Below are 23,032 nucleotides of genomic sequence, written 5' to 3' on the forward strand. Positions count from 1 at the left end.
CTATATCAAATGCTTGACTTTTGGGCTCTCCTTGCCTTTTCTTTCTCTCCTGATTTCTCCAAGTCTTGGGGCATGGGACGAACACAGTAGAAAATGCAACGAGGGAAATGTCAGTTGGAATCCTCGGAAGAAATCAGGCAGAAAGTTGACCTTTTGGCACTTGCAGCGCAATGGAAGGTAGAGCCTGGCGCGCCCCTTCCTTCTGCGAGGTCTGGAGACGGTTTAGGAAGCCTGGCTGGCTTGCGTCCACACAGACAGCCCGGAAAGGAGCAAAAAGCTCCCGCAGCTCCAATCCCCGCGTGGGGAACGTTCTGTCCCTTCTGGGTACTGCGAGACATCAGCCTTTTCTCTCCGAACCCGTCCCAAAGTCGGGGGAAGGGGCTCCCAGCGAGCCGGTGGGGGGGAAGCCCCAGGGGCGCACCTGCTGCGGCACCGCGGGGACCCGCGGGGAGATCCTGCCCTGACGGCCGGCCGTCTGGAGCCCGGGGTCGAGCCGGCACGCGAGTCCAAGTTTTGGCCGCCTCTGCCAGCACCCTGCTCGCGCCACAAGTGCACGGACTGCGGCGATCTGAGGGCGGCGCGGGGCACTTACCCTTTGAGCTGTTCCCTCATGGCTGCTAGGGCTCCGCGGTCCAGGAAGGGCGTGAGCGGAGGAGTGAGCTTCCCAGAGCCGCCGGGCTCCCCGAAAGTCAAGCGCCGCCGCCGCCGCCGCCGCCGCCCAGGCTGGAAGCTGAAAGCACTGCGGAGGAGCCGGCGCGGGCTAGCAGGCGGCGGGCGGCGCGCGGGAGGGGGCGCTGCAGGCAGACGGGGCGGGGCTGGCCCGGGCTCCGCCCCTACCTAGCTCCCTGGGAACCCGGACTCCCGGAGACCCGGTGGGGCTTTCAAAATGGAAAGGAAAAAGAAAAAAGCAAAAGAAAGACGGAGCAGGAGATTTAAGGTAGTGCCCGGAACCTGGAAGCCACACATTGCCCTACCAGCACCCCCTTAAATCCTCCAGCGAGACAACTTGTTGCCTAAATAAATGACCTAGGTGCAAATGACCTCATCGCAGATAATTAAGTGTGTGGGCTCAAGAGTTTGCTTTTTAAAGAGTGAAAGAGAACAAATTCACGAGCATAATTCTCCCCCCCCACCCCAATCGAAGATTAAACTGATGGAGCTGTAAGGACGTGAAATTCTAGTTTCACTCATCCTGGGCTAAATAGGTTTTAAGGAAGCATTTGCCTGTGTATTTGCGACAGCAGTGGTTCTCATCCTGTAGTCCCAGGACCAGCAGCATCGCCTGGGAACTTCGAAATGAAAATTCCCTGGGCTGCAGCCCAGAGAGAGCTACTGAATCAGAAAACTCCCAGTACAGTGAACTTTGAGAACCAGTGATATATAGACTCTTTAAATAAAAACCACCACCAATGGTGTGGTACGGTGTGGTCTTTTAGTATTCTTTAGAGAAATCTAAAAGAAACAATTTCCAATGGAATGTTCTATTGGAAAAGTTACAGGGCTTGGTAGTTCAAATACTTCTAATTGCAGAGTTTGCAAAATGACGACACAGGTTAACTATGCAAAATTGCGACAAGCTTGGAAATATTCTGAAGAGAAGAAAGCCTTCATGAGCACAAGAATTTTTCTCAACCTTCACATAATATCTTTGATTAAAGAGTCCAAAGGGTATTTTCAGATAAACTTCCTTAGTGGTTTCATTGTCCCTGTTTGTCCATTTATTTTGTTGGCCTGCTTTTCTTTTTATCGTCTTTCAACCATTTCATTTTCACTCTCTGTTCTGGTTGATTTACTCTTCTTCTGCTTACAGTTTAAAGGGTTCCCCTTTTTCTTTTTAAATGTCCACTCTTTTTCTTAACATTTCCCCCTCACCCCTTCTAGGCCAGAATGTTTGAGCTGAAAGGATTCTAGCTATTAATCTGCTTTTCCTATCTGCTGCCAAGTCACTTCAGTCGTGTCCGACTCTGTGCGACCCCATAGACAGAAGCCCACCAGGCTCCCCCGTCCCTGGAATTCTCCCGGCAAGAACACTGGAGTGGGTTGCCATTTCCTTCTCCAATGTGTGAAAGTGAAAAGTGGAAGTGAACTCGCTCAGTCGTGTCCGACCCCCAGCGACCCCACGAACTGCAGCCTACCAGGCTCCTCCATCCATGGGATTTTCTAGGCAAGAGTACTGGAGTGGCTTGCCAGTGCCTTCTCCGTTCCTATCTGCTACATTGCAGCAAAAGAGGCAAAAATAATGTGCATGAACCAAAGGGAAAGGGAGTATGAAGTTTCTTCATTACACTTGACAAACCACATACAAATGTAAACTTTATAGGGAAGACACTGTGCATGCAGGTCTGATTGTTGTTGCTATTTTAAAACAAAACAAATAGAGCACTTCTTGGGGCTTCCCAGGTGGCTCAGTGCTAAAGAATCCATCTGCCAATGCAGGCACCGCAGGAGCTGCAGGTTCGATCCCTAGGTCGGGCAGATTCCCTGGAGGAGGAAATGGCAACCCACTCCAGTATTCTTGTCTGGAGAATTCCATGGACAGAGGAGCCTGGTAGGCTACAGTCCATGGTCACAAAGAGTCAGACATGTCTGAGCACACACACAGGGCACTTCTGGCATTATACCTGATACACTGAGATATTACTGCTATCTTTTAGTTATTTTGAGCCAGTGAATTGTGGACTCGGCTGCTATTAAGGTCTGGGGGGCAGAGGGCACACCAGGACTGGCTTTGCGTGAGGTTGTCCCTTGGTATCACTGGAGGTTCTAGGTCTGCCCCTATCTTTGGGGAAAAGGGATTTCTGTTCTGTGATAATGAAGTGGTGTGGTGGCCTCTGCAGTTAATCAGTGATGTCATCTCTGTGTCAATGTAGCAAGTGAATGACTTAAAAATATTGTTTATATGTACTCCAATGAAAAGACGCAAACCTTCCAGCATGGACATTTGTAAATATTAGGAAACATTGTCTTTCTCTTCCTTTCCAGTTTGTTTGTTTTATACTTTTAAATTACCTGCTTAAGATTCGGGAATTCTGCTATGTTTCTCTTAAATCAATGCTCAAGACTCCTTTCTCAGTTTCCAGCTAGAAGACTACTCGAAACAATTCATTGGGGAAAAAAAGGAAAATTAGAAATTACTATTCAAATTTTCTCTTATATTTGACAGATGGCAATCCTCAAAAATACATCTTTAGGTTCTTTTTTAGATTGGCATTATAGGCACTTTGAAGGCTTCTTCCCAAATCTCGATATTGTTTTCAAAACTAAATACAGAAAGCATTATTAAGAAATGAAAAGGGCATCACAGCAACTGTTTGTTATTTATTTCAGTTAGATTATCAATTTTGCTCATTAGGGAAAGCCGTTAAGAAAAGAATATAATTTATATATCTTCATTTCATGTATCAATTATATAGTGATGCCATGTATGATAAAACATTAATTGCTTGCCTGTAGTAGCTCTCCTCTTCCTCCTCATTATTACTGTTCTGATGTGAACCACAGACCATAAAGCAACTTAAGTTTAAATCCTGCCTTTAAAACCTACCACAAGCTACTGGTCCCTAGTACCATCGCTGGAATGTGGCCATGCAAAGATTGGAACTAGGGAGTCTGGCTTCAAGGCCCATGTAATTAGCCACTCTGTCAGGTTGCCGTGCAGAGAAGTGGCTTCTCCTACTGTGGAGGAAGATCTGTATGTTTTCTTGTGTGCTCATAAACGATCCCACTGCTGGCTGACAGCAGAGGAGAGTCAATTTGCTAGAAACAGAGGTAAGGAAGGAATTAAATAGGATAAGGTCTAGGAAGGCCACCTAGTACATTTTTCCATACACCAAGCTCATCTTTGAACCACTTAAACGTTGTTGGTACTTAGAAAAAGGAGGATCTCTCTGATCAAAGGGACTATTCTGGGTATCTCCCCATTCTCTCTTCCAGCTCTGTTCTATGCCCTTTTTCACCCTGCTCTGTGGCCCAGGGGGTTGGACCTCTGTGGCTGGCATCAATCAGGCTCTCTTGCCCTTTGGCTTTCTTTCACTTTCAGCCAATGGGAAGCAGTGATGAAAGGCCTAGAGAAGGAGATGAAAGGGTAGGAGGAGAGACATGTCGGGGTATTTATTCCCCAACCTCCCTTCTGTTGGTCTTGAGCCTGCCAGTGGCCGAGTTTCTTTATGCTTGGCCATGAGTCTCGCTGCATAGTCATTTCTGCAGCATCAGTATGCTCCAAGTACCTTAAACCATTCCCTCCTCTCACCCTTGTTCTTTCTGCTGTAGCGCTCAGGTTTTAGTAAATAGTCTTTCACCACACTTTCTTCAAGTACCACTTTTGAGTGTATGATCTGTTTTTTCTCCCAGGACCCAGATCAAACAGGGACCCACCCAGTCAAAGTCACCCTCTGGGGTATTTGGCTGGTTGCTGAGTAGGGACCACTGATTAAGGAGAAAGTTAACTCCACGAGTTGGAGCTGAAAAGGAGATTAGACTTGGTCATTGGATAGATATTTCTAGAAGTCTCCTCTGTAGGCCCCAAAGGAGATTCTGGCCTACTGGGGGTGAAAACAAGTCAGTAATTATAAATGGTGATCACAGCAAGAAATAGACAATAAACAGATGATTCTTTCTCAGGGCTTTAGGGCTCTCCTCAATCTCTGGGAGAATGTCAAGGTAGGGATTAGAGAGGTGGGCACATTGGGAAGGATCTGGTGTGCTGATCCAAAGTTTGACCTGCATGCTAAAAGGTACGGGCGAGCTTTATAAGGAAGGAATTTAAGTATGAGTGTGGCTCTGTCAGATTCGTCTTTCAGAAAAATCACTCTGGCAATGGTTCAGGGCTGGATCAGAAAAATCTGGAATTAGGACACTAGATACAAGTTGACTAAAGCATGAGAAGGATCTGAACGACAGTGGCAGAGAGAGTGGGGAAATAATACAGCAGTGTTCAAACTACAGGAGCCTTGACTGATTGGATGTATACATGAGCTAGAAGGAAGATCTAGGGTCATGGTCCTCAAGCCTGGCTGCCACTGGAATCATGTGGGGAATGCTAAAAAATTCAGATGCCTGGGTCTTACCACCCTGAGGTTGTGATTTAATTGGCCTTGGGCACTGGGACTTTTAAGGCTCTCCAGGTGATTCTGACATGCAGCCAAGGAGGAGGATGATTTGAGGATTACTGCTCTAGGGTGACTCCCAAGATTGGGTGAGTAACACTCACCAAGCCAGCACTTTCAGCCAGAGTGGGACAGATTTAGGCAGAAGAGGGTCAGGGAGAGATGATGAGTTCAGTCTTGAGCCTGATGACTCAGAGGTGGCAGTGTGATGTGAAAGGCAGGTGGACACTCGAGTCTGGAACTCAGAGGGAAGATGGCAGGAATAGAGCTATCCTTTGGACATGGCAGTAATGCATGACATGGGTTTGGATGATTCCATTTAGGTGTCTGTGTGTCTGTCTGTGTGTGTGTGAAGATTCAAGGGTGGAGGTCAGGCTGTTCCTATCTCCCACCAACACATCCCTTTTCTTCTGAGCTGCTTACGGTTTCAATGTTAGCCTGACTTTACCAGGGTGAAATGAGGATCAGCAAGGGAAAGGAAAAGACAGGGAATGGTCTCCAGTGGGGACTTGCCTGGGTATGGCCCTGAAGGACTTCACCACCTGCTAGGGTCCAGCTTCCTTCTGGCTCCATGAGTCTCCATGCAAACTGCATTTTGTTCATTCACTAATCTTAAGTATGAGTGCATGCTAAATCACTTCAGTCATGTCCCCAATTCTTTGCCACCCCATGGACTGTAGCCTGCCAGGCTCCTCTGTCCATGGGATTTTCCAGGCAAGAATACTGCAGTGGGTTGCCGTGCCCTCCTCCAGGGGATCTTCCCAACCCAGGGATCGAACCCATGTCTCTTAAAGTCTCTTGTATTGGCAGGCGTGTTCTTTAGCACTAGCACCACTTGGGAAGCTCAATCTTAAGCATATAACCTGCACCATTTTATAAAAATTCATTTAGAAAATAGGTATTGATTCAATTAAGCCTAATACACAGTTTATAGTAAAATTTCAACATTTGGCTATCTATCCAGTAAACACATAAGGATCTCGTGTTTCTCTTTACACAGTACAAGAATTAGCCATGAACAGTGAATCAGAGGTGTAACAAATGCTTCCAGTGATGGCGAGTCATTGTTAGGGCAAATACCATGGTGTGCTAATTAAAATATGTGTAAAAATCCCTTTCGATCAATCTGAAACCCTGCATCTTGGGGATATCAGCATATCCAGTCAGTTCGCATTAACTAGTAAATGAAGGGACCTCCACATTCAGACACAGCGTACTTCACAACCACACAAAAGCCTATTTTTCCAGGCTCTTCCCCTGCAGGGAAGCAGAGTAAGCCAGACTGAGCAAAGTTCTCTGAGCCAGCTACCATGTGAAACAGAGATTTCAGCACACAGGCTCCAAAGGAAGTCACACTGGGCTTCTCTCTCATACAGTATTCTTCTAATAAGATTTTTCAAAGCTTCACCGAGCCACCTATATCAGACTGAACATCTAGAAAAGATGTGAAGTTTAGCATCTTCACTAAAATCAAGCCACACTCCATTAACCTCACAGGCCCAGCAGTTCCTCCCCGGCAAAGAATTCTGCTGTGTACCTATTAGCCTGCCAACTACAGAGCTATCCCGGTATAGGGAGCACACCACATCCAGCTCAAAGGCGCAATGTGAAGGCTGGTTAAGGTGGTTCAGGCAGATCTGCATTCCTGGTCCACCTTAAGGACAGCTCAAAGCTGTAACTATTAGTCTGCCTTTCCCAAATGGCAGTGCCAAATAACAGGAATTTCAAAACTCGGCAGAAATTCTGACACTGCATAATCTGCCTTCCTCTTCAGCTACAAATAAGGCTTTGTATTCGATTAGACTCACAGCAGGTGAAAACCCCAATTAGTGAATTCATTCTGGGGCCTCTTCCTACCTTCCTCCAACATACTACCCTAACCAAAAAAAAAAAAAAAGGAAGTCTTTTCTCAAATCACAAGTAGATTAACTCTTTGATCTACCCAATCAAGCCATTCACCACATGAAGAATTTTCCTAGGAAAGTGGGAGGCTGTTGAAAGATGTACCTTTCGTGACTTCATAATGGGGATTACAGAAAATCCCATTTTGCCAGATTTTATTGTTTTCTTCCAATCCATAAATACTCTCAGGTTTTCTGATCAATCTAGAAATTACAGTTTTTCTTTCTACCTGAATACTCGCAAAGCCAATATTATCTAAAGCATGATTAATGGACACTCTGCTACAAGAGAGAATTACTTTTAAGTTATGTTCTTATTTTGGTGTAGTTGAGGAGAGAGAAAAATATTAAATTTTAGTTTAAACACTATGCTTTGGCCTTAGGAAGCACACAAAGTCTATATTTCATACTTTGCAAATATTTATTTGTCAAAGGAAATTCATCATTGGACTCGGTTAGAGATTTGGTTTGAACGTTCAAAAAAAAAATAAAGCAAGAACAGCTTGAGTTCTTAGAGTGATTTACTTATACTTTGTCGGTTGCTTCTGTGGCAATAATTCAGAACCCAGTTTTATTTATGAGCATATGATTAAAAAAGAGCAGCTTTGTCTTTTTTTAATTGTTTTAGTCCTGTCACTTTTCTTGAAACAAGTCGCAGGACTTATTATCCACAAGAAAATACTGAACATACATCAGATAGTAAGGCAGCTTTTAGAGGTAGTCATCTGTTACTGTCAGAGGTTCATTTCATTTTGAGGCTTTTTAATTAAAATGTGAAATTCTACATACATTCCTGCCTAAATTACCCCTTTCTGAAATAGTCGAACTTCATTAAAAAAAAAAAAGTTAAATCCTAAAGTAACCATTTTTAATAATCTCAGGTTCTTGAGATCCTGAGATTGGGGGTGGGGGGGGTAGTAAACAAAGGAATTACCAGTCGATTAAGTGAACAAGGAAGTCCTCTTAAGTTGAAACAGATAAGGAAAATTTAATATTCAAATGCTACCATATGAAGACACTAGGGTTTTTTTTTTCCTTTGAGATGACTATCTACCAGAATCAAAAGCAGCTTCTTAATCTTCAGCCACCTTAGCTCCACATTCTAGCAGAAGCATTAACCCCAGCAAGGCAGAGCTCTAGACCAATTCTGCTCCTAGAGGCCAGTCACTTAACCCTTTGAGATCAGTTACTTAACGCCTCTAGAGCTCTGGTGGTAAAATTCAGACAGTATTGCAGGAGACCAGAGTACGGGTCAAATCACATATTGACTATGAAAGTGACTGGACGGCTGGGGGATACTCTGTTCATGCCAAGTAGCTGGTTGGGTAGGTATATTTCCTGAAGTGAAAGTGCTCAATCGTGTTCGACTCTTTGCGACCCCAAGAACTGTAGCCTGCCAGGCTCCTCTATCCATGGGATTTCCCAGGCAAGAATACTGGAGTGGGTTGCCATTCCCTTCTCCAGGGGATCTTCCTGACCCAGGGATCATACCTGGGTCTCCCGCATTACAGGCAGATTCTTTACCATCTGAGCCACCAGGGAAGCCATATTTCCTTAAAGGAAACCCAAGAAGTTCAGGAATACTGTTAGGAATACAGCACGAAATAAATTTAGCACTATCACTTTAACTTTTCATTTTTAGACTGTTGTATGAAGAAAAAGGAGAGATCTAACAGTTCTAGTCTTCTCTCTTTAGCAAGTTTCAAAGGGACCCTTTCTTTCTTTTGTTTTTTACATTTAAGACGGAAACAAATGGGTAAAATAAGATTTTTTTTGAGGGTGGGGGAAATAAATCACTAACCATCAGCCTAAGATGGGAGTAAAGTTCACATCAAAAGGTCTTATTTTGGGGGGCTGAGGCGAAAATAGCAAGACTATTCACACATGTTAAAAGACGTATTCACACTCCTATTGGCAGAGAGCAGAACCCCAAGGAACAAGTGAATGTTGGTTTCATGGGGGACAGCAGGAAAGAAAGCTTCCTTACACTCTGGTAGAGAAGGACTCTGAGTGCAGGCCTTGATTAGCCAGGATGTGGGAGGAATTCCCCACAAGAAAGGGAAATGGAGGTTAAAAACCAATTTAACCAAGTAATGATTTACCAAGGGCTGAATCTTATACTTCAGCTCTAGTTTTGTCCAGACACTTTTTGAAGATAAAAGGGAAATATGAATGCAAAGAATTTTAACTAATTCACAAATTCCCAAGAAGTCTTTTTCACATCGCATACCTAGACTACGTTTTGCTGCTAAATATTCCTGTATATTCATTTCTTTAAATGACTGCAATCATGGCATATTTATGGAGCACTTTCATATGTCTTTGCTTATCAGTCAAACTCTTCTCATTTTTTATTATCATTAGTAACACCTGGAAAGTGTCTGGAGGATGGACTTGGAAATATTTTAATATTTCAACATTGTAATCAGGTTCCACTCACCAGAAGGACTCAAATATGGCACTGACCTGAAGGAGCTTACAATCTAGTTGAGACAGATTCATACATGACGAAGCCCAATATCAGACAGATTATAAATATAGAAATGGAGGGGAAAAAAGCCAAAAGAGAGAGGTGGTTAGTTTGACCTCTTGGGATTAGGGGACATACATTTCAATTAAGATCTAACGAGGCTTATACTATCAGGCTTCATGCATGTTTCTGTTAGTGTAAGAAGAGCTAAAGTAAGTTTCTTAAGTTGACTGTGAGCTAATCTCTCATATTAATAATTTACTAAGGCATAGATTTTTTTAGAAAAGTTAACGTACTGCTGTGTTATGAAATCAATTATGCTTTTCTGGAATACAAAAAAGTATCAGGCCAATATTGGGTTCTATGTCTCAGGAAGGCTAATACACAGAAAATACCAACTGTCCCATTAGAATATGAAATCACAAACTTGATTTACTGTCAAGCTTGTAGTGTAGAAATCTAGGTCCTTACAGTTTGAAATTACTCTCATCCCTTAGAAGCTTTTTCTCATGTGTTGGCTAGAAAAGAAAAAATTGGCATCACCTTGGACAGAGGAGCCTGGCAGGCTATAGTCCATAGGGTCACAAAGAGTTGGACACAACTGAAGTGACTGAGCACGTAGCATGTACTTTTGGATATTCTTTTCTTTGAACAGAATTAAATTTGGGGTGGGAAGAAATAAGCCTGGAAAAGAGGGTGTGGATTAGAATGGAAACACATGCTATAGAGACTCTTACAATAGTCCTGTTATGAGATGATAAAGGCCTGAACTAACAAAGTGCCACTGGAAATTGGTGGGAAGGTTGAATTCAACACAGATTACCAGACAGAATCAATGCTGCTTTTCAAGTAATTGGAGGTGAGGACTGGAGGGGAGGGAAGACTAGGATTTTTGATAATGACCTCATTAGCTGAGGATTCAGATTTGTGCTTATACTACATGTGTATTTACACCTCACATTGTTCCACAGAGTCTCTAGGGCAACTTCTGAGACTGCATAAATTTCAAAAATTAATAGATAAAATTCAGGGTTAAGGAAATAGAATGAAATATAAAGAAGGGAGGAAAAGTTACAACCCAGATTTGAAGACCACACAATTTGGTATACCTAGTAAATTTAGTTATGTACACCAACCAAAATGAGAAAGACAAACAACACAAAGTGTTGGGAAGTATATGAAGGAACTAGAACTCTCATGCTTTGCTGATAGGAATTTAAGTTGGTATAATAACCACATTGGAAAACTGGCAGACTGTATAAAAGCTGAACATATACATTCGCTATGACCCAGAAATTTCACTTCTTGATATATTTCCGAAATGGGTATATACATATGTTCACCAAGACACATTTTAGGATGTTAATGATATTTCTTTTTGGTGTCATATGTCCATCAACAGTAGATTGTAACATTGAGCACATTTACACAATGGAATATTATACAGCAATGAGAACAAACAACTTTATACGATAGGTATGAATTCAAAGCTTAAAAAGCCGGATATGGGAAGGCTGGTCCTAAGATGGTGGAGGAATCAGACGGGGAGACCACTTTCTCCCCCATAAATTCATTGAAAGATCATTTGAATGCTGAGTAAATACCACAAAACAACCTCTGAACACTGGCTGAGGACACCAGGCACCCAGAAAGGCAGCCCATTGTCTTCGAAAAGAAATAGGACAAAATATAAAAGATAAAAAGAAACACAAAAGAGTTAGGGACTGAGACCTGTCCCAGGGAGGGAGTCATAAAAGAGGAGAAGTTTCCAAATACCAGGAAACCCTCTCACCGGCTGGTCTGTGGGAAGTTTTGGAATCTCAGAGGGCAACATAACCAGGAGGAAAAAATAAATAAAACCCACAGATTATGCGCCTAACTGCAACTCCAAGTGGAGAAGTAGCCCAGATGCTCGTGTCCACAGCCAGCAAGCAGGGGCTGAACAGGGAGGTGCTGGGCTGCATTGCTTAGGATAAGGACTGGGCCTGAATGACCTGAGAGCAATCTGAGGGAACTACCTTGAGATAGCAACCCAAACCGTGGGATAGCAAGAGAGGGGGAAAAAAAAGAGGAAAGAGAGAGAGAGAGAAAGAACTTTCCCAGGAAAAGCTCCAACCTAAGGCACTGCCAGACCCACGCACAGAACTAAGTTCAGTTCAGTTCAGTTCAGTTCAGTCGCTCAGTCGTGTCCGACTCTCCACGACCCCATGAATCACAGCACGCCAGGCCTCCCTGTCCAACACCAACTCCCGGAGTTCACTCAAATTCATGTCCACAGAGTTGGTGATGCCATCCAGCCATCTCTTTCCCAGCATCAGAGTCTTTTCCAGGGAGTCAACTCGTCGCATGAGGTGGCCAAAGTATTGCAGTTTCAGCTTTAGCATCAGTCCTTCCAATGAACACCCAGGATTGATCTCCTTTAGAATGGACTGGTTGGATCTCCTTGCAGTCCAAGGGACTCTCAAGAGTCTTCTCCAACACCACAGTTCAAAAGCATCAATTCTTCGGCGATCAGCTTTCTTCACAGTCCAACTCTCACATCCATACATGACCACGGGAAAAACCATAGCCTTGACTAGACGGACCTTGGTTGGCAAAGTAATGTCTCTGCTTTTTAATAAACTATCAAGTTTGGTCATAACTTTCCTTCCAAGGAGTAAGCGTCTTTTAATTTCATGGCTGCAATCAGCATCTGCAGTGATTTTGGAGCCCCCCAAAATAAAGTCTGACACTGTTTCCACTGTTTTTCCATCTATTTCCCATGAAGTGATGGGACCAGATGCCATGATCTTAGTTTTCTGAATGTTGAGCTTCAAGTCAACCTTTTCACTCTCCTCTTTCACTTTCATCAAGAGGCTTTTTAGTTCCTCTTCACTTTCTGCCATAAGGGTAGTGTCATCTGCATATCTGAGGTTATTGATATTTCTCCCAGCAATTTTGATTCCAGCTTATGCTTCTTCCAGCCCAGCGTTCCTCATGATGTACTCTGCATCTAAGTTAAATAAGCACAGAACTAAAGGAATGAGCAAATACCAGAGGAGAGCTAGCTGGCTGTGGATTGGCCCATCCCCCACTGGAGGCAGAGAGGCAGGCAAGCAACAGCCAGAGCCAGAAGGCAACAGGCAAATTCAGCCCCAGAGACAGCATCCCCTACCAAATTGCGAGCAGGCTCCCAGTTGCTAACCAAGTCTTCCTAGGATCCTGGACGGTTGACATCTGTCAGGAGGGTTGAGGCCAGAGATCAGCTCCCCAAGGAGACGCATGGCACAAATGAGATGGCGCTCCCACTGTGCACCTAGGAAACCAAGCGGCTGAGACCAGGGAGGTGATAAGATGCATTGTACCTGGGGAGAGTGTGCTGCTTGCCTAGCACCTGGTCGGCTGAGCTGCTCAGACATGGGAAGGGCACAAAATGCAGGCCCAACCAAGTCTGTGCCTTTGTGGAATATCCAAGAACCTGAATCTGAGTGGCGTAGACCTGGGAAGTGCACGCCCCAAGATTCGAATCATAGGAGTCCCAGAAGAAGACAAAAAGAAAGGCCATGAGAAAATACTTGAGGAGATAATAGTTGAAAACTTCCCTAAAATGGGGAAGTCCAAGAAACCCAGAGAGTCCCAAACAGGATAAACCCAAGGCGAAACACCCCAAGACACATATTAATCAAATTAATGAAGATCAAAAACAAAGAACACATATTAAAAGCAGCAAGGGAAAAACAACAAATAACTCACAAGGGGATTCCCCATAAGAATAACAGCTGATCTTTCAATAGAAACTCTTCAAGCCAGAAGGGAATGGCAGGACATACTTAAAGTGATGAAAGAGAAAAACCTACAACCCACATTACTGTACCCAGCAAGGATCTCAATCAAATATGAAGGAGAAATCAAAAGATTTACAGACAAGCAAAAGCTGAGAGAATTCAGCACCACCAAACCAGCTCTCCAACAAATGCTAAAGGATCTTCTCTAGACAGGAAACACAGAAAAGGTGTATAAACTCGAACCCCAAACAGCAAAGTAAATGGTAACGGGATCATACTTATCAATAATTACCTTTAAATGTAAATGGGTTGAATGCCCCAACCAAAAGACAAAGACTGGCTGAATGGATACAAAAACAAGACCCCTATATATGCTGTCTACAAGAGACCCACCTCAAACCTAGGGACACATACAGACTGAAAGTGAAGGGCTGGAAAAAGATATTTCATGCAAATGGATACCAAAAGAAAGCAGGAGTAGCCATACTCATATCAGATAAAATAGACTTTGAAATAAAGGCTGTGAAAAGAGACAAAGAAGGACACTGTATAATGATCAAAGGATCAATCCAAGAAGATATAACAATTATAAATATATATGCACCTAACATAGGAACACCACAATATGTAAGACAAATGCTAACAAATATGAAAGGGGAAATTAACAGTAACACAATAATAGTGGGAGACTTTAATACCCCACTCACACATATGGATAGATCAACTAAACAGAAAATGAGCAAGGAAGCACAAACTTTAAATGATACAATGGACCAGTTAGACCTAACTGATATCTATGGGACATTTCACCCTTAAACAATGAATTTCACCTTTTTCTCAAGTGCACATGGAAACTTCTCCAGGATAGATCACATCCTGGGCCATAAATCTAGCCTTGGTAAATTCAAAAAATTGAAGTCATCTCAAGCATCTTTTCTGATCACAATGAGGTAAGATTAGATGTCAACTACAGGAAAAAAAAAAACTATTAAAAATACAAACATATGGAAGCTAAACAACACACTTCTGAATAACCAACAAATCACAGAAGAAATCTAAAAAGAAATTAAAATATGCATAGAAACAAATGAAAATGAAAACACAACAACCCAAAACCTATGGGATTCAGTAAAAGCAGTGCTAAGGGGAAGGTTCCTAGCAATACAAGCCTACCTCAAGAAACAAGAGAAAAATCAAATAAATAACCTAACTCTACACCTAAAGCAACTAGAAAAAGAAGAAATGAAGCACCCCAGGGTTAGTAGAAGGAAAGAAATCGTAAAAATTAGGGCAGAAATGAATGCAAAAGAAACAAAGGAGACCATAGCCAAAATCAACAAAGCTAAAAGCTGGATCTTTGAAAAGATAAATAAAATAGACAAACCATTAGCCAGACTCATCAGGAACCAAAGGGAGAAGAATGAAATCAAAATTAGCAATGAAAATGGAGAAATCACAACAGACAACACAGAAATACAAAGGGATCATAAGAGACTACTATCAGCAACTATATGCCAATAAAATGGACAACTTGGAAGAAATGGAAAAATTCCTAGAAAAGTATAACTTCCAAAACTGAACCAGGACAAAATAGAAAACCTTAACAGACCTATCACAAGTATGGAAATCAAAACTGTAATCAGAAATCTTCCAACAAACAAAAGCCCAGGTCCAGACGGCTTCACAGCTGAATTCTACCAAAAATTTAGAGAAGAGCTAACACCTATACTACTCAAACTCTTCCAGAAAATTGCAGAGGAATGTAAACTGCCAAACTCATTCTATGAGGCCATCATCACCCTAATACCAAAACCAGACAGTCAGTCAGTCCAGTCGCTCAGTCGTGTCCGACTCTCTGCGGCCCCATGAATCACAGCACGCCAGGCCTCCCTGTCCATCACCAACTTACAGAGTTCACTCAAACTCATGTCCATAGAGTCAGTGATGCCATCCAAAGATGCCACAAAAAAAGTAAACTATAGGCCAATATCACTGGTGAACATAGATGCAAAAATCCTTAACAAAATTCTAGCAAACAGAATCCAAGACATCATGACCAAGTGGGCTTTATCCCAGGGATGCAAGGATTCTTCAGTATTCGCAAATCAATCAATGTGATACACCACATTAACAAATTGAAAGATAAAATCCATATGATTATCTCAATAGATGCAGAGAAAGCCTTTGACAAAATTCAACATCCATTTATGATAAAAACCCTCCAGAAAGCAGGCATAGAAGGAACATACCTCAACATAATAAAAGCCATATATGATAAACCCACAGCAAACATTACCCTCAGTGGTGAAAAATTGAAAGCATTTACCCTAAAGTCAGGAACAAGACAGGATGCCCACTCTCACCACTACTATTCAACATAATTTTGGAAGTTTTAGCCACAGCAATCAGAGAAGAAAAATAAAAGGAATTCAGATTGGAAAAGAAGAAGTAAAACTCTCATTGTTTGCAAATGACATGATCCTCTACATAGAAAACCCTAAAGACTCCACCAGAAAATAACTAGAGCTAATCAGTGAATATAGTAAAGTTGCAGGATATAAAATTAACACACAGAAATCCCTTGCATTCCTATACACTAACAATGAGAAAACAGAAAGAGAAATTAAGGAAACAATTCCATTCACCATTGCAACGAAAAGAATAAAATACTTAGAAATAAATCTGCCTAAAGAAACAAAAGACCTATATATCGAAAACTATAAAACACTGGTGAAAGAAATCAAAGATGACACCCAAACAGATGGAGAAATATACCATGTTCATGGATTGGAAGAATCAATGTAGTGAAAATGATTATACTACCCAAAGCAATCTATAGATTCAATGCAATCCCTATCAAGCTACCAATGGTATTTTTCACAGAGCTAGAACAAATAATTTCACAATTTGCATGGAAAAACAAAAAACCTCGAATAGCCAAAGCAATCTTGAGGAAGAAGAATGGAACTGGAGGAATCAACATGCCGGACTTCAGGCTCTACTACAAAGCTACCGTCATCAAGACACTATGGTACTGGCATAAAGACAGAAATATAGATCAATGGAACAAAATAGAAAGCCCAGAGACAAATCCACACACCTATGGACACCTTATCTTTGACAAAGGAGGCAAGAATATTCAATGGAGAAAAGACAATCTCTTTAACAAGTGGTGCTGGGAAAACTGGTCAAACCTTGTAAAAGAATGAAACTAGAACACTTTCTAACACCATACACAAAAATAAACTCAAAATGGATTAAAGATCTAAACATAAGACCAGAGACTATATAACTCCTAGAGGAGAACATAGGCAAAACACTCTCTGACATAAATCACAGCAGGATCCTCTATGACCCACCTCCCAGAGTAATGGAAATCAAAGCAAAAATAAACAAATGGGACCTAATTAAACTTAAAAGCTTTTGCACAATGAAGGAAACTATAAGCAAGGTGAAACGACAGCTTTCAGAATGGGAGAAAATAATAGCAAATGAATTAACTGACAAAGGATTAATCTGCAAAATATATAAGCAACTCCTGCAGCTCAATTCCGGAAAATAAGTGACCCAATCAAAAAATGGGCCAAAGAACTAAACAGACATTTCTCCAAAGAAGACATACACATGAAAAAATGCTCAACAAACATTCAAACATTCATGTTCAAAAAACACATGAAAAGATGCTCAACATCACTCATAATTAGAGAAATGTGAATCAAAACCACAATGAGGTACCATCTCACGCAGGTCAGAATGGCTGCTATCAAAAAGTCTACAAACAATAAATGCTGGAGAAGGTGCGGAGAAAAAGGAACCCTCTTACACTGTTGGTGGGAATGCAAACTAGTACAGCCACTATGGAGAACAGTGTGGAGATTCCTTAAAAAACTGGAAATAGAACTGCCATACGACCAAGCAATCCCACTGCTGGGCATACACACTGAGGAAACCAGAATTGAAAGAGATACTTGTACCCCAATGTTCATCTCAGCACTGTTTACAATAGCCAGGACATGGAAGCAACCTAGATGTCCATCGGCAGATAAGAAATCTGTGGTACATATACACAATGAAATATTACTCAGCCATGAAAAAGAATGCATTTAAATCAGTACTAATGAAGTGGATGAAACTGGAGCCTATTATACAGAGTGAAGTAAGTCAGAAAGAAAAACACCAATACAGTATATCAACACATGTATATGGAATTTAGAAACATGGTAATGATGACCCTATATGTAAGACAGCAAAAGAGACATAGATGTAAAGAACACTTTTGGACTCTGTGGGAGAAGGCGAGGGGGGGACAATTTGAGAGAATATCATTGAAACATGTATATTTTCATATGTGAAACAGATCACCAGTCTAGGTTCGATGCATGAATCAGGGCGCTCGGGGTTGGTGCACTGGGATGACCCTGAGGGATGGGATGGGGAGGGAGGTGGGCGGGAGGGTCAGGATGGGGAACACATGTACACCTATGGCTGATTTATGTGAATGTATGGCAAAAACCACCATGATATTGTAAAGTAATTAGCCTCCAATAAAATTTTTTAAAAAGCCAGATATATATAAGAGAGTACATGCTGTAATATTCCATTTATATAAAGTACAAAACCAGGTCAAATGAATTTATGCTGCTCAGTGTCATGACAGTGGTTACTCTTAGAGGGTGGGTAAAGATTAGAAGGGAGCACAGTGGAGCTTCCAGGGGCTGTAATATTCTGTTTTGTTGATCTGGATGCTAGTTACATGGGTGTGTTCACACTGTGAAAATTCTGTGTTTATTTAAGAGTAAACCTTTTTTTGTTATAACAATATATTTCAATAAATTTTAAAGGGGATATAATTTTGCTGTGGTCTTCCAGGATACCAAACAAAACAAGAAATATAAAAGGAAATATGATGGATTTTATTATTTGGATTATTGATAAGGGGAAAAGAACACAATTCTTTAAGTGAAACAAAATAAAATCTAAATTCTGCTCTTAGATCTAAATAAAATCATTGCCTGGATTTTCAGATGGGAGTCACTGCATGATGTCAATTTTCAACAAAATCCCTTTCAGTAGTTGTCTTTGCAGACATAAGCTAAAGATATGATGTAACCTTAAGGGGATCAAGGCAAACTTATCCAAGAATGTAGCTTTCTATGACCAGGCCTGTGGGATAGATAAAATATGGTACAGTGTTCTCCCAAACTAGAGGTCATGAACTGTTAATAGGTCATGAAATCTACATAGTAGATCACCACTAATGTTGTTTTTAATGAAATAGAAAAGAATAGGAAATATGAGAATGAATTAGATAGCAAGGAAAAGTCATGCTTTGTGAAACGCTTCTTTCCATTGTATAAACACACAATAGACAGAGAAATACTTACAGACAGAGATACGTGTGTTTGCCCTAGAATGCTACATAACATTTAATTGTTACTGGGGATTGGGCAAACAAGACGAAAGCTAGAAACCTCTACTGCACAGAGAAATGGATGGACTGTATGCCTATTGGACAATTATGCATAAATAGAATTCCTCTCGACTGAGATTTGGAAGGAAGCAAGGGGCCGACAATTTGCAGTTTTATTCCCTGGTAAGGGCTGGAGCATTACAAGAGACTGGAGGGGAATTAAGAGATGCAGAAGCGGGAACAAGCTAGCCAGGCATTCATCAAGTCTGAAGGTCGAGCCCCACGAGACACTGCAGAGGCTGAGAACATGCTGCAAGTTTCAGGGAGTGTCTTCTCTACCAACTGTTCGTCTGCATGGCTGTTTGAAAGTATACTCAGAATCACTCAGCCTTTTCTTTTTATTCCGAATGCCACAGTGATATTGTCACATTGCAGAAGGGGGAGGAAAAAAACACTGCTGCTAAAAAGTAGTGTAAGGGGAGTAACAGGTAACTTGCACTACTATATACAACTGTATGTTGCCTGTCTGAGCAACACACTTCAAAACATAAACTGAGAAATAAGCCTTCTGTGCTCATCCTACAGTGGAGCCCTGCTACTAGCATGCCTAGGTAGAGGTCAAGAAATTGGCAAGTGTGTGCTTGACAGCATGGTAACATTTTAGGACTGAATGGTTCCCATTCTACTTCAGTTCAGTTCAGTCACTCAGTCGTGTCTGACTCTTTGCAACCCCATAGACTGCAGCACGTTAGGCTTCCCTGTCCATCACCAACTCCCAGAGCCTACTCAAACTCATGTCCATTCTACTTAATACCTATAAATTCATCCTATGAAGGGCTTGGAGAAACTTACCTGCATTAATGTTTATGAAGACCGGCGAGGATTATGCTTATACAAAATGACCAAAAGCAGAGAAATTCTTCTATGACTGTAGAAACATTCTTCCTTTTTGGAATTTTTTGAGGTTACATTGGTTTATAACATTATATAAGATCCACATGTACAACTTACTCATATGTACACTTATGCGTACATATTTCTACTTCTGTATATGTGTGTGCATGCTAACTCACTTCAGTCATGTCTGACTCTTTGTGACCCTATGCCTGCCAGGCTCCTCTGTTCATGAGATTTCATAGGCAAGAATACTGGAATGGGTTGCCATGCCCTCCTCCAGGGGATCTTCCCAACCCAGGGATCGAACTCCTGTCTCTTATGTATCTTGCATTGGCAGGTGGGATCTTTACCACTAGTGCCACCTGGGAAGCCCTGTGCCTATGGGGATATAATGTGTATTAAGAGTAAAAACGGTAACAGCTTTGAGAATAAAATTCTTTTCAAATAAGTGGCCAGCTAAGAGAATAATGAGAAACGAAGTCATATCCTTTCTTCAGAATTTAGTCACAGCATCATTCATTAAATTCCCTGCAGTTAAGTGGTTAATCGACTATATTTCTCATCTCTATTTCATATACTGTATTTTAAAATCACTGGACTATGGATACTGTATTTCTACCATTGGCTGTGAAGCTACAAATCAACTGCCTAGTTCACCAAAGATCACTTACAAAGCAAGAATTATCACAGCACATCCTGTTTTACACATACCTCAATTCAGAGTCCTCTCAAGTCTACAAAGCATGCTGATAACTTTTCTCCAAGTATCCTGTGATACATTGCAAAATGGACACAATTTCTGGCCCCCTCCCTAGTTCCCTACTCTTGCAGTGTATTTCAGAGAAGGCAATGGCAACCCACTCCAGTACTCTTGCCTGGAAAATCCCATGGATGGAGGAGCCTGGTGGGCTGCAGTCCATGGGGTCACGAAGAGTCAAACACGACTGAGCGACTTCACTTTCACTTTTCACTTTCATGCACTGGAGAAGAAAATGGCAACCCACTCCAGCGCTGTTGCCTGGAGAATCCCAGGGATGGGGGAGCCTGGTGGGCTGCTGTCTATGGGGTCGCACAGAGTTGGACATGACTGAAGCGACTTAGCAGCAGCAGCAGCAGTGTATTTCCCCCCCCATCAGAAGGAAGAGTCTTTCTTCATGCCTTGTATCTGGAATGACTCTAGGATGTCACTTGCTTTGGCCAATAGACAATAACAAATGTGACACAAGCACAGACTTGACCAGTCTCCACGTAAAGAAGCCTGGGCTAGGCTGTTGGATGATGAGACTCACAGACCTAGTTTCATCTTCTCCTAAGGGACCTGTAAACCAGTTGACATGAGAATCACGACACAATAGCTCATCCAGCCACTAGCTGACCACAGGTGCATTAAGCAGGCCCAGCAAAGAAAACAACAATCCCCCCTGACCCCTCCTGCACAGTTTGGCTTTCCATGATTTCAGTCACCTATGCTCAGCTACAGTCTGAAAATATTAAATGGAAAATTCCAGAAATCAGCAACTCTTAAGGTTTAAATTGCATGCCATTCTAAGTAGCATGATGAAACCTTATGCCATCAGTCTCACCTAGGATGATCCCTTTGTCCAGCATATCCTGCCCTTTAGATACTTAACAGCACCATCTGGGTTATCAGATTGACTGGTGCAGTACTGCATAACTTGTATTCAAGTCACCCTTATTTTCTTTAATAATGGCCCCAAAGTGTAAGAATAGTGATGGTGGCAATTCAGGTATCCAGAAGAGAAGTCATAGATGTCTAAGTGCAAAGGTAAAAGTTCTTGACTTCATAAGGAAAGAAGAAAATGATAGGCCGATGTTGCTAAGAACTACAGTAAGAACCAATCTTCTATCCATGAAATTGTGAAGAAGAAAAAAAGAAAAGTGTGCTGCCTTTGCTGCTGCACCTCAAACTGTACAAGGTAGGGCCACAGTACACGGTAAGAGCTTAGTTAAGATGGCAAAGGTATTAAATGTGTAAAATGATATTGTGAAAGAGACCACACTCAGCTTTTATTGAAGTATATTGTTATAATTCCTCAACTTTATTATTATTGTTGTTGATCTCTTACTGTGCCTAATTTATACATTAAACTTTGTCATAGGTATGCACCGGAAGAAACATACCGTATATAAAGTTTGGTACTATCCGTGATCTCAGGCATCCACTGGATGTCTTGGAACATATCTGCCATGGATAAGAGGGCACCACTATAGTAGCTGGTTCAGAGCACCCATACGGCCCAGGCCATCTACCAAATAGTAAGCTGAATAAATAGTCATTGTGTTAAGTCGTTCACTCATATCTGATTCTTTGTGACCCCATGGACTGTAGCCCACCAGGCTCTTCTGTCCATGGAATTCTCCAGGCAAGAATACTGGAGTGTGTTGCCATTTCCTTCTCCAGGGGATCTTATCAACTCAGGGATTAAAGTCCTGTCTCCTGTGTCTCCTGCAATGCAAGCAGATTCTTTACCCACTGAACCATTAGGGAAACCCAAGGGATCTACAAACTATGGCTCATAGACCAAATCTGGTTTGTGGCCTGTTTTTCTATAGCCCCACACTCAATAAAAATGCATTTTTAAAGTTTTGAAGAGTTTAAAAAAAGTATATAATATGCAACAGTGTCCATATGTAGCTTGCAAAGCTTGAAATGTTTACTACCTGGTCCTTATAGAAATGTTTGCTGACCTCTGTATTAATCTATTAAGTTTTGGAATAGTTTGTTATGCAGCAAAAGATAACTGATACACATCTATTCCCTAGAAAGAATGTTAGAAAGTGAGGCTTTCTCACAGACCTCAGCTGATAGCTGCTCAATTTATCCTTGGTACTTGTTGTATAGGTGCTTGTTCACTTGACATGAATACATTAAATACATACACATGTAAGCCATGGAGTTATTTTCATTGTGAGCATCTTAAAATTAAGATTTCTAAGGCTATGTATAGAACAAGTATACACTTTTTAGCAGCTTTATTCATAATATCCCCAAACTGGAAACAACTCAAATGTCCACCAGCAGACTAACCCATAAACAAAATATGATATTCATACAGTAAAAAGTACTCCGTAATCAAAAAGAAATGAACTAGTGACTTTCAAACTACTGACATTCAAAGTCATTATGCTGAGTGTAAGAAATGAGCCACACAAAAATACTATATAATTCCATTTATAGAAAATACTCAAAAATGCAAACTAATTTATAGTGACAGAAAGCAGATCAGTGGTTGCCTGGGGCCAGGGATGAGGAGTGGCCTGCAAAGGAACACAAGGAGGCTTTGGGGAGGATGAAAATATTTTGTACTCTAACTGTAGCAGTAATTTCATGGGCATATACCTGTCAAAAATCAGTAAATTGTACACTTTAAATGAATGCAGTTTATTCTATGTAAATTATTCTTTAAAATAGTTGATTTGTAAGTGTTTTTTAAAAGTATTTTCCCTAAAATCAAATTTAACAT

The 23,032-nt window shown here is 41.5% G+C and overlaps 1 protein-coding gene across 9 annotated transcripts in view; it reads right to left on the reverse strand.

Annotated features, from left to right (window-relative positions):
* Window positions 1–23,032, reverse strand: part of DMD (dystrophin) — a 2,246,075-nt gene that overhangs the window by 154,910 nt on the left and 2,068,133 nt on the right. The window contains exon 1 of one of the 9 annotated variants that reach the window (XM_088833691.1): window positions 593–796. The exons of 6 other annotated variants lie outside the window; for them this stretch is intronic. In XM_088833691.1, coding sequence (XP_088689817.1) covers window positions 593–612 — 20 coding nt within the window. In that variant the 5' untranslated portion in view covers window positions 613–796. Of the gene's footprint in view, window positions 1–592; window positions 799–23,032 lie in introns of those variants that run through there. 2 more of the 9 variants (XM_088833690.1, XM_088833692.1) reach the window with 2 other exon arrangements.

The sequence above is a fragment of the Moschus berezovskii genome, chromosome X (assembly GCF_049115385.1).
Source record: "Moschus berezovskii isolate FMDL1 chromosome X, NW_MosBer_1.0, whole genome shotgun sequence".
NCBI lineage: Eukaryota > Metazoa > Chordata > Mammalia > Artiodactyla > Moschidae > Moschus > Moschus berezovskii.